At 42.2% G+C, this 13,019-nt stretch overlaps 1 protein-coding gene across 5 annotated transcripts in view; it reads right to left on the bottom strand.

Annotated features, from left to right (window-relative positions):
• Window positions 1-13,019, bottom strand: part of HTR4 (5-hydroxytryptamine receptor 4) — a 213,068-nt gene that overhangs the window by 108,663 nt on the left and 91,386 nt on the right. For all 5 annotated transcript variants that reach the window (XR_005584171.1, XM_039486718.1, XM_039486716.1 and 2 more), the window contains one exon: window positions 2,226-2,351. Coding sequence is in view for 4 of the 5 variants with exons in the window: in XM_039486716.1 (XP_039342650.1) it covers window positions 2,226-2,351 (126 nt within the window). In the remaining variant the exon portion in view is untranslated. The remainder of the gene's footprint in view (window positions 1-2,225; window positions 2,352-13,019) is intronic.

The raw sequence follows: 13,019 nt of genomic DNA, 5'->3' as shown, positions 1-13,019 counted from the left end.
CTCCAGTTGAGTGCATTTTCAGTGGCTCTTTTTAAAAGCTGAGAAAGCCCCAACATTTTCTCTTGTTTTCCTTGTGCTCTGTAGCCTCTATGTTTGATTTCTCTCTTTGTCCCACTAGTCTTACCATAAATATTAATAGAAGTATCAAGCCTGGGTGTGTCCCTCTCAAACCACGCATTTCTCAAGCAGTCACAAAGAGTCAAGGCTCATCTTCTGCAGCTACCAGGGTGTATTAGGGGCTGTCTACGCTTCAGTCAGAAGTGTGACTGCAGGACATAGTCATAGAATATCAGGGTTGGAAGGGACCTCAGGAGATCATCTAGTCCAACCCCCTGCTCAAAGCAGAACCAATCCCCAGACAGATTTTTGCCCTAAATCCCTAAATGTCCCCCTCACAGCCCTGGGTTTAGCAGGTCAATGCTCAAACCACTGAGCTATTCCTTCCCCTCCTCCCTAGCCTTACCTAACCTAGCTTTGATCTAGCTAGTGTAAGTACTAACAGCAATGAAGCCACAGCAGCACTGTACAAGCCCACCCAGGATCCTTGGTATGTACTTGAGCAGTTAACCCATGCTGTTACGGCTTCACTGCTATTGTTATTTGTGCTAGCTAGATCAAACCTAGCTCGGATATGTCTGCAAGTGTTGCAGTCTCACCTCTGATTGCAATAAAGTTGTACTCTTAAACACACCTTCTTCTCCTTCCCATCCTGTTATTCCCTAAGGAAAGTGGGCTCTAGCAACCTGCAAAGAGTTTCAGTTTCAGAAGAAAAGTCATTTTGTTTCTGGGGAAGCCCTGTTCCATCTGAAGATGGCAGCAAAGTAGGAGGTGGGGCAGTATGGTAACAGCATAAAAGGCCTGGGCTTCCAGGAGATGGGTGAGCATTACCCAATAGGAACTTCTGATGGGATAATGTTGAAGGTCTGGGCTTTCAGGAAATGGGTTGGTGACAACACTGTGCTGGAATATGTCTTCTAAGGCATGCAGGACAGTGGAAGGAGAGCAAATGCCCAAGGAGAAGTTGGGGGAGGACTGAGAAAGAGACTTTTGTGAAACATACAGACTTTCCTCAGCACCTCCAGTGCTGCACGCAGCCTGATTAGAGCTGACGTGCCAGTATCAGGATGGGAGCTCTCAGAAGCTGACAGTCAGATGATGAATTGCTAATTAGCAGGTCCCCCAGCTATTACTCTAGCAGGGGAAACACTCGGCTTACCATATCCCTGTCCTTTGACTGAGTGAGTCTCACTAGACTAGATAACCTGCAGGCTTTATCATGGAAGCAAAGTCCACATGTATGACTTGTTTGTCCTCTTGATAGGTTGTATATTAGGTAACCTGTTCTACAGGGAGAATTAATAGGGTTTAATAAAACTTGGTCTCTACTTTTATTACCTGCATGTTAATCATCATTCATTTGAATTTTTCTTTCAGTTTTTAGTGAAGACAGTTGAAAAAGGTAACGGCTGCATGATTAGACTCATTGGCAGAGCTGTGTGGAAGCTCAGGGCTGGAGTAGCAGGAAGTACTGCACATCAGGGTAGAGCTGCATTAGCAGAGCTGAGGCAGGTGGGGCTTTGGATGGAAGAAATGTGGATTTGAAGTGCTTTTATTCATGTGCATGGAGGTACAGTCGCAGAATCCAAAGGCTATCAACTATCACTGGAGAAAGCAAGTCCCATCTTGGCTGAAGTTTTGAAAGAAATCTAAGAGAGTGCCCAAATGTCTGTTGTGAGCTGGGTGCCTCACTTCTTTAGGCTCCTTTGTAAACCCCACTGTATGCCCCGCTGCATCCTGGTAACACGCTAATTGTGACAGACCCGGCTCCTGCTCCCTGACATGTTTTGTTTAAAAGGAACTGGAATAGGAAAGGGAAGGCGCTGTAATGCTTCTCCTGCATTCCCCTGTTTGGCTTTCTGCAAGTGATTTATCTGTTTTTGATGCCTGGAGTGCTAAAAATATAATGATTGGATAATAAAATGATCACACTTCTGCAGTATAAATCTGAGGCCAGACACATTGGAACAATTTCGGAGTCTGACTTTGCCATGACTTCAGTGGTGGGGAGAAGAAAGGAGAGAGCGTTCTTTATCACAATGTTTTATGTTCTTAGCTGTCTGGGTTTGGGTTGGGTTTGTTTTTTACCCCCCTTGCAAATTACTCGGCCGTGTCATCATAAATCTCTCCTAAAGGAGGGAACTGAGTGGGCTTGCATGCTGGCTCACCTGAGCTGCCTGTCTCTGCATACTGCCACCATCACCAGCAAGTTCCCCAGGATGGCCATGAGTATAACCGCCGAGATAAAGGTGAGCAGTGCGATCTTCTCTGCCACGCCGAACCCCTCACTCGAACTGGAAACCATAAAAAGAGAATGCATCAGAGGAGGGCAGGGAAAATGAGGGTGTGTTGAACCACAAACTTTCAGCAAATAACTTCAGGCAGATGCATGTGTTTAAACAACTCTTTCTGATCACAGTTTCCTCTGAAATCTGCCTCTGCACCAGACACGTACAGATATATATATATATATATAAATTTCTTGCTTATGGAAAAGATATGAGACACGTATGTGTTCTGGATTTTTCAGAGGAAAGGTTAATATGTAGAATATCTGCAAATACTCTGCCTGTTCTTGTTGACCGTGGGGCTAAATAAACTGATCACAGAGAGCTATTTTTTTTTGGGTGCTGAACTTGGGACAAAAAAGGTCCAGTTATCATAGGTAGGTGCTCAGCACATTCTGAAAAAAAAATTTCAATAAAACCTTTTTTTTTTATTGAAAAGCTTTTTCTTATTTTCAAAATGTTCAGTTCTTTCACCAAAACTGAAAATTTCAAATTTTAGAATTGTGAAATTTTGTGTTTCTGTTTTTTTTCCTTTTAGTCACTCTTTTTGTTCCTTTTTTCCCCACTACAATAGAAGGAGTGGTGTCCATGTCATTGTTCCTTTACTTTTTACTGTTGCCACTTTGTAATTTTTCTAAAGTTGCAAAAGTTTTCAAAAATTTGCTAAGTAGCAAAAGGAAAAAAAGGAAAAATTTGAAAAAGGGTTAAAATACCCAACCCTAGACATGGTTAATTTTATGTATTTAATTTTTGGTGGGTAGGAAGATTTAATACAGAAAAGGAAAGAAAGAAGAGAAAAAATATGAAAAGTAAAACCATTTTGGAAAAAAAATACAAATTGTTCTGTTTTGAATCCTTCAGAACTAGATCAACACTTCGAAATTTTTTGTGAAATTATTTTTTCATTTTTTAACCTACTCTACCTGGTGTCTACAAGAGGTACCCAAAATCTAAGACATCCAAAATGACTACATACTTCTGAAAACAAAAGTATTATTTATTACATAAATGTGTGGATGGGTGTGTGTTCCTATAATGGAGATGCTGTAATGTCTCTACAGTTAAGATTACATTAATATTTGCCCTTGAGGCAGGGGTTTAAGCAGGAAAAACCTCTTCACAATGTAGGAATAAAATAGTGTATCTTCCCCTAATGTACAGAACAAGGAGGACTTAAAATACAGAATGAATTTTGATAGAATTTTCAGATAATTGAAAATCTGCCAATTAGTTTGAGCCATAATCGTTTTAAATGGTCCCTCAGAATTTTTGTTTCTTCACAGGTAACTTTTTCTAGGATATATCTACTAAATACATTTCTGATTTATGAAATTTGCTAATTGACTCCTTTCTAGGTTGGCAAAGCTAAGATAGAAGCTCCCTTTAAACTTTACTACTGGTTACACCACTTCCATATTCTTTCTAATGATTACCAAATATCTTCATCATGGAATCTATGTTGTCATTGAGTGGATGCTCCACAATCTAAGCTTTCATTTTGAAAATTTTTCAGTAATTTGATGTGCACTGCTGAATTGAACATGAGTATGGCAGAGAGGATATTAGTGTGTTACTGTGCTGGAGTGTCATGATGGTAACAGGCTAGTGCTTGGAGTGTTGTCTTAACTTAGGAATTCCTTGCTTTTTAGTGTTTTTATCAGGAAATAATACCTGTGCGCCCTCAACACTGAGTTTAGCAAGTTTTTGGAGTGAAAATATTTATAAGTATATGAGGGAGAGAGGCGAAAAGTTGCTCTGTCTTCATCAGAAATCCTTTATACTTGCTACATAGAGGTATTATACTCAGTAGCATAGTCGAGGGTAAAACTGGTAAATAGAGTTTACCCACTTCTCACTTGGGGAATATAGTTTAATTTATTCACTTCTTCTTCTTCTTCTTTTTTTTTTAACAACACCACCACTGGTTATACTGTCCTGCAGCCAGTTAAGCTAGGTTACAAAACAAGTGCAGAAGATAGTATTATAACTAGAGCTGGGCTAAAAGCAACCCCTAGTTTTGTACACCCCACCCACCCAATATTTCCCTCTCACACACCCATGAGAAAACATGTGATGATGTAGCTTTTAACAGCACAGCTTTGTATGCTTTCCAGAGGGTGGCTACAGCTGCAGGAATACTGCACTCTTTTACCCAAGGAAGAGATTTTGGATGCTGGTGCCAGTGAAACCTCAAGAGCAATAAAGACTGAAGGTTTTCACCATTCTGTGCAGAGGATCAAATTTAACTACAGGTGAGGTTCAGCAGGAAAATTTTGCCAATTAGGAACTGCAAACCTTTCACGGATGCCCAAGGCAAGGATGCGGTTTATTTAGCACCTGAAGGAAATGGCACTTAATTAGGACAATGTCTACTGAACCTCGGTGCAACTTCAGTGAGGGCAATTAAGGCTTTGAGAATCACCAACATGTGTCTCTTGCTCCATTCAAAAATGCTGACAAGCCTCCACTGTAGCACAGAGTTTCGTAGCATTTGTTGAGGAGCTGTGCTTCCAGCTGCCTCGGGTCATTGGTTCTTGGACAGCTGCTGAAATGAGTGCTTTTGTTTTTCTAGTCCCTGCAATTATACTCACGTGGCTCTTAATCACTGGCTGAAATTTGGCTAACTCTGTCCATGGACACTCCCTCACACCTCCTGTGCTTCCCTCTCTCTGCCCCACTTTTGAGACCACTCGTAGCATGGCCAATACTAGCTCCTGGTAGCTTTCCACCTACGTAAACTCACCCACCAATTCAAATCTAGACAAATGTTACCATTTACTGCACTTCTCACTCGTTAGTCCATGGTCTGCACAGACCCAAGGGGCAGCAGGAAAGACTGTTGATGGATAACCAAGCTGATTAGTGTAATCTGAACTCCTTGCCCCTTCCTTCTAACCCCACAATCCCAGGCCATCATCCATTATGAGTCAGTCATCATGTGGATGATCTAAGAAAAGGAGTGTTAAAGAAGTCGTCTGATTTCTATCCTTTGACAGTCTCCCTCTCCCACTTCCCTCTATTTACATCTGATTTGAAAGAGTTTATTTGCCATAGACATAAAGGTTTTCCTGACAGTGTTAGGAGAAAAGATGCTGGTAATTATGACAACTTAATCTGCCTTGCATCACTGCACTTTAGAAAAGAACAAGAAAACAGCCGATGAGAATCAGTCCCTGTCTGATGTGAATTATGCAAAACTAGAAAGGACAAGGTAATTTTCCTCTTTTGGAGATGCACAGAACTCTCTCTCCCCGTTGTTTGATATTTCCACAAATGGCTATTGCACAGCTGAGGAAAGTTATGCACTTGCCAAAACACGAGTTATGTTGAGCAAAACTGCATGTCAGAACACCCAGCCTTGTTAATAACGTTCCTCAGCAGAGGAAGACACCGTGTATATTTAGGGGGGAAACAAAAGACAACTTCAAACGCAGGTTTTACAGCCACAGGCTCACTTGCTGGGAACACAGTGGGACTAAAAGCAGCCAGAAACAACGGGGTTGCTGTGATCAAAGGCACCTTGATTAGGGAGCTGTAATTGTGCCTGCCTGAATGGAGTATTCATAATAGACTAATGGTAGCTCAGTGGCTGCATCTGTGAAACAAAACGTCAGGCTGCATTGAATATCTCTATACAAAAGATGTTCCTTTTCCTCCTGGGAGAGGGTGGCAGTACATGCTGTCACCATGAAGATGATGATGGGTTAATTTATACAGTGCCATAGTTGTTCATGGTGCTAGGTTTTTTGTTTGCTTTTTTTAGAGTTGTCTGACTATTTTATCTCTCTCGCAGTCCCTCCTTCTTTCCTATATGGTGCCCATCATCATGATATCAGAACACTTCTCCACATTCTGAAGTGTACATATGAAGATATATGTATTTCTTTCCCCTCCTGTCAGCAGAGACAAGGCATTAGCTGGTTGGTTTGTGCTGCTGGTGTGGGAAGAGGAGGCTGGAGGAATGGGCCTTGTATTTTGCTCTGAAGGTGCCAATGTTTGTGATCATTTACCGTCCTTTGGGGTCAGCTCCATCTTTGTGAGCCTGCCTGCTAGGAGTTTCACCCTGGTGAGGGACAGTTTTGCTGACCCAGTGGAATGCAGCTGTCATGGGAGGCCTTGATGTTGCAGGATCTTCCAAGCAGTTTGGGCCAGTCCATGGAGGGCCTTGAGACCTTTAATTAGGCTTCATGTTCACCAGGGAGCTGTGCAGAGTGGAACCTGAGGACAATGGGCTCTTGGTGGCCTGTGTTAGTGAGCAGCCAGGCTGCTGGGTTCTGAACCAATTATAGCTTCTAACAGGCCTTGGTTTCACCCTTAGATACAGAAAAGGACAACCATCAAACCTGGATGTAAGAAATCCATGCATCACTGTGGCTAAGTCTGAATCTAACACTAGGAAGTAGTCATCCAGAAGCAGTGAACAGTTCAGGTAGACACCCAGGCTATGGACTCTCTAAAGGCAGGGTGATGCTATATAGAGGTGGTAGGTTCTTCAAAGAGCATCCCTCTCCTCATTAGTATTGCATCAGTCTTTCCAAGTGTGACACTTTCTCAGGGTACCCAGGACTACACGGGTCACCTCATTACTCCACCCTCATTTCAAGCATGAGGTAGTCTTCCATGTGGCAGCTGGAATGACACACAAGGATTAGGAGGATCAGTGTGATGTGAGCTTCCATTAGACCCCCAAAGCAAGACCCTTTTTGGGTGAATACTATGACAGCAGTGTGGTTGGAGTAGTGAGTTTGCCAGAGCTGCTGTTACGGAACAGTGAACCCTTTGCTAGCTGGCACTGAGGGGTTATTAGTCACACTCAGGCTCAGCTTTAGCCAGCTGCTCTTCATAAAGGATATTAGTAGTGTCTAGGTGATGTGAGAGGTGGGCCCTGGCAATCTTCCCACTTAGCTTGCTCAGGAATGAGAGTGATGGATCTGCTTACAAGAGGAGGGATGCTGGGCAGTAGCTGGGAGAGGCCAGTTGTGTTGAGTGATGACATTTTGAGTATTGGCTGGACTATCATGCACTGTAGGTAGACTTGTCTCTGCAAATGAGGTGTTGACAATCTCAGTTAGTAGGACTGCGACATGCTCTTGAGTGTTTCTTACTAGTAAGGAGTGGCAAGGATCATTCAGGGCAGTAGGTGGTCACTCAGTTTTCTGCTGTGATTCTAGCCTTCCGAATCCATGAACAGACCAATTCAGAGAGGAAAGAGAGCAATGAGCCTGTTATCTAACCCCCTCCAGCTTTGGGCTCATCTGCAGAAGTCATCATGGCTGAACTGACACCAAAGGAATACCCCACAATGGAAGACAAAGATATGAGTTTAACTGGTCACAAAATTTTCTGGAAATCCTAAAAGAGGCCTGGACTGAGCCATAATTACTAGGAAATCCAGTGTTGCCAACTCTCATGATTTTTGTCGAGAGTATCATGATAATTATTGTTTTCCTTAAAGCCTGAGCTCCTGGAGTCAAGTGGATATGTGATGATTTCAGCCTTCATTCTTGAAGAAAAAATAAGTTTCTAATCCTCGTGCCTGTGGAGAAAGCTTCAAAATGTGACCCTAGTGCACCCTAAAGGCTCAAAAAGCAGAAGGCAAATAAACAACCTCACCAAATCTATTATTTTTATATAATCTGATGATTTTAAAGCCAATCTCATGTTTTTTAGTAAGACCGACTCATGATTTTTGAACACTTGTGGTTGGCAATTGTCATGGTCTCACCCCCACTTGGAACTGTTGGGCTCCAATGTGGGGACCTGACTTGGTTTCCCTCTAAACTAAAATCCTAGTTTAGATCTAGTAAGCTGCCACCACTCAATCAGATATGTGGATTGAGACACAGTCCTTCCCCAAAATCCTAGGGGATTCCAAGAGCCCCAAATCCATGGAGTTCTTACACCCAGGAGAAATAAACCATTCCCCCTGCTTCCTCCCCTCTCCCTTTTCCTAGGAGAGATACCGGGATCTAACTACAGAGGGATACCTCCCCCTTCTCTTTCCCTGAGAATCCACCCAAGGAAAGACCAAACAAGTCCTTAATAGAAAAGAATTTATTAAAGAATAAAAAGAAAGTAACTTGTCTCTGTAATTCAAGATAGAACCATACAGGGTCTAAACTTATCAATCTCTGGAGAGAATCCCCCCTCCCCCTTTCTCAGTAAAAGCAAAGTAACAGCAAACAGGAATAAAGAATTTCCTTTAGCAAACACACAATTGCAAATGTAGAAATCAAATCAAAAGACTAATTCGCCTTTCTAATTAATACTCACTATTAATTAGTAGAAACTACTCCAGGAGAACTTGGAGACATGACTGTTCTTTCTTAGATCCAAAAAAGCACTCTCACAAAGAACACAGACAAAGGCTTCCCTCCACAGAGATTTGAAAAAATCTTGTCTCTGATTGGTCCTCTGGTCAGGTGGTCATCAGGTACTGCATGTTAACCCTTTACAGGTAAAAGAGACCTTAACCCTGATCTATCTGTTTATGACAGCAATACTGGCAATCTCACAGACAGTGTTTCAGCATCAAGAGGTAAGCAGGTCTGCAGAGCTCCAGGAGTCCAAAGGGCACAGTTAGAGGCTCACTCCAAGTGAGGACTAGCAGGATATTGTTTCAGGACCAGACTGCGAGCTGCTGTAAATTGGCATAGTTCCACTGAAGTTGATGGAGTTATGCTCCTTTTAACCAGCTGAGAATCTGGCTTTTCCATTCTAATTTTTGAGGATGTGGGAGGAGACATGTGTCCTCATTGGTGTAGAAACACAATGTACAACGGGCAGAGAAATGCACATTTATTTGCATACATCCACGTGCACCCCCTACATACACAATAATTTTGACCCGCCAGGGAGAACATATGAAATTTCTACAGACTATTCCCACAAGTTGTGTGGTACTGTGCCCCTCAGGGAACATAAGTAGAAGCATGTATCACTGAAGACACAGCATGAGTGCTCAACCATGGAACATTACTGTGCATGTGCCTCTGGAATAACCCATTGTCAAATGGGAATATTTATTAACTATGCAACTACAGTAATTCAAAGCTCTTCATAATGGAAGGAAGTGGATATGGATGTAAATTAAAATCAGTGGTTTGGCATGACATTGTTTTTCTCAAATCTGAACATTTTGCTTCCTGAGCATGCTTGCTTGTTGAATACTGTGGAGATTGATGAGTCTGCTGTTATCAGGGAATGAAGTTCACACAAAATAATTATTGGCTAGTAAAAATATAGAGGACACTTAAGGAAAAAAGTGAAACGTTGATGCTGAATGAATGTACAAAATCCCACATATAAGGAGATACTAAAACAGTTTTTCAAGTACATTGAAAAAGCTTATATCTAGTTATTAGTGTGGGCTGGGTTTTTGTCTTCTATAATTATTTGTCAAGTTCAGTTCCTAGTTTCTTGTAAACACCCAAAGTTTTCCAAATGACACTACATGCTTTCATATATTTTACCTAGCAATTAGAACATATGGATTAGTCATGCTGTATTAACAGTAGTATTTCTCCATCAGCTTTTATTATACATGTTATGCCATGGGCTCCCTGCTGTTATAATGGTTCGGAAGTGAATTGATTAAAATCTTTAAGAATCGTTCAGGCATCAATACTGCACTGCGAATGGACATGTTGCTCTTCTGCATTGGAGTCAATGGGACACCTTACAGGAGCAGGACTCTATGCAAGCAGAGCTTCCAAGGAGTTCCACAGTGAACCTCTACTGATAGTGGGGTCTGCCTGCATTAAGTCATTGCCAGGATCTAGCCTTTAGACATGAGAGTGGGCTATTGTGAAATAATTACAGCTACGCTTATTATCCAATTTAAGGCTTGGAGAAAATGAAAGATGAAATTAATGTGATTTCTGCAAACACAAAAGGAGAGAGAATGAGAATGAAGGCACAATAGGATTTACATTTCCAGGATAACAGAGCACAGCAGACAAAGTGGGGGATTGGAAAGGCAACTGGGAGCCAAAGAAGAGAGAAAAAAAAATCAGAATACAGAGGAAGAAATGATTATGCATCTGCTGGAGGTGGTCAGGGACATTAATAAATATCTTATAAACAGGACATACTATGATCCTCACTGACTCACTGAGGATGATGAAAAGATTAGGGTGATGTCTTGGACTATGTTGACCTAGTGTTAATAACTGATTTCACAAAGACCTTAAAGCTTCGGGAGAATGTATGGAATCAGATTTTTTTTTTTTAAAGAACCTTGCTTTTGCACTCAGGATCTGCAGTTGCATTTTACTTAAATATTTTAATTAATAAAATGAGCATCCAGTTATTTGCACCCACAGTTATTTCCAGGAACAAAATCAGAGGCTGAATGGAAATGCTTTTTAAATTGGGACGTGTTCCTTTACGAGTAAACTAATGACCTGTGTCTCAGTGCAGAAACATTATAATAGAAAAGTAATTACCCGACCTATAAATGTCAGGCTCTTACAGTATATATAACCCCCACAAATATTAATTAGAGGTCAGCATTCATTTAGCATGATATCTTTTCTGCTATGTGGTGTCCCATTGAATCCAGTACATATTTTCATGAGCTATACAGCCTGAGCTATCCTCCTCCTGCTTGTGCACATGGGAGGACCATATCTAATGGTTTAAAATGAATTACACATTTCACTTCTGTTTTAGAAACAGATTTGGATGAATTAAATTATTGACAAGGCTCAAATAAATGACTTTACATGCAGCAAAATAATAAAATCATGCTCTTGGTTTATTTGTTTGGGGTTTGTTTCTCCCTTAATAATTTGAAAAAACAATGTTGCTTTTTTCTGATGAAAGCTCAGGAGAGGACTGCTGGCTGCCTGGCTTCCACTGGATGGTGTTTGCTGCGGAGTGGGATGTGAAGAACATTATTCTGTAGCAAATAACATCAGATAAAGCAGAAACAAGTATCTTTCTATTGAAAATCCATCCCCATTCAGCAGTACCAGCAAATCATTCCCATCTAACATCAATTCCATAGGCTGTGCCAAATAGGTCTCAGCCCAGTTCCTGTTGAATCAGTGTATGCACCACAAAACCAGCACTGTTAGAGCTGGTGGAAATGTTGCTCATTAACTTTTCCTGGTGGAAACCGATGTTTTGTCTAAACCAAAAATTTTTGCAGAAACATCAATTTTGTAGGTCCAGGAAAAGAGAGAGTCTGAATCTCGACATCCCAGGGATATAGGAGACCCAGGATGAAGTCCTTGAGCTGCCTCATTTGGAGTGATCAGGGAGGAAAAACTCTACTCTGAATTAGGCAGAGCAGGGACTCGAACATGGGTTCCCCACATCACAGGGCAGTGCATTAACCATTGGGCTGTAGAGGGTCTTGCTTTAGGAAAGGTTGTGTGTTCCAATACATAATGAAAACTGATTTTGAAAACCTCAACACACTTTGTGAAATTGAATTACTGTTTTCTGGCCAGACCTACACACTAGTTTCAGACGAGGAGGCCAAGGAGGCTGAACCCAGTCACTCAGAATTACAGATGGTCTCTCTGTAATGGGGATGAGACACCCGGATGGGGCCACACAGGTGAACCTTGCATTGCCACTGCACAGCCTTTACCTTTTCTCGACTCTCATCCTATTGCCTTTCACCACCAATAACGTCATTCAGGACTGCTCTCCCCTGCAGCTGGGAGTGTGCTTCCCAGCTCAGGCAGATAGACGCAGACTAGCTCTGCTTGAAGTAGCACCCTAAACATAGCAGTGTAGTTGGGGGCAGTATGGGCAGCAGCTTGTGCCAGACCCCTAAGCACAGAGCTGCAAGGACCCCCTGGGTATGTACTCGGGCAGCGAGCCCCAGTTGCCCTACACACAGTACGCTGCTATTTTTAGTGTGCTAGCTTGAGCAAAGCTAGTGTGCATCTGCCTGCCCAGGCTAGGAAGCACACACCCAGTTGCAGTGCAGATGTGCCCTTCGAAAACCAGAATCCAGCCAGGGGCGCCCATGTTGTTTAGTATCAGAGGGGTAGCCGTGTTAGTCTGGATCTGTAAAAGCAGCAAAGAGTCCCGTAGCACCTTATAGACTAACAGACATATTGGAGCATGAGCTTTCGTGGGTGAATACCCACTTCATCGGATGCAACATGTCTGTTAGTCTATAAGGTGCCACAGGACTCTTTGCATGTTGTTTAGGTCTTTAATGACTGAGAAACCCAAGCTGGGGAGTTGGGGGAGAGAGAGTATATCCTCCTCTCACGGCGTCAGGTGGCGGAAGTGACTGTAACTCTTAATAATGCTGATATGCTCATTCTGATCCACCTCTGACCATAAGACTGGGTGTCTCTAGCTAGGACCAGAAGAGAGAGCTCAGTAAATAGCCAAATGACTAATAATAAATGCTGCGGATGACGAGCTAGAGCAGCACACAATAACGCTGCAGTATACATGCCTGGTGGACCTGAGGAAACTCAAAAACTCACATATTATTTGGGAGCGTAATTTATGTCCAGCCCCAGGCTGTTTAAAATCATCAATGCTATACACACCTGTACACACCAGCTCAGCTAGCTGGACCTAAAGCTAAGATGTCTTATAGGATCAAAGCTTTTAAATAGCTGCTTGACACCACTTAGAATCAAGTACCAAGAAAAGAAGACAGACTAGTTAAATGCTTTTAAAAATGCTTTGTGTGGG

Source organism: Mauremys reevesii, linkage group 8 (assembly GCF_016161935.1).
Source record: "Mauremys reevesii isolate NIE-2019 linkage group 8, ASM1616193v1, whole genome shotgun sequence".
Classification (NCBI taxonomy): domain Eukaryota; kingdom Metazoa; phylum Chordata; order Testudines; family Geoemydidae; genus Mauremys; species Mauremys reevesii.
The sequence above is the reverse complement of the archived record's forward strand: the minus strand, read 5'-3'. Positions and strand labels throughout refer to the sequence as shown.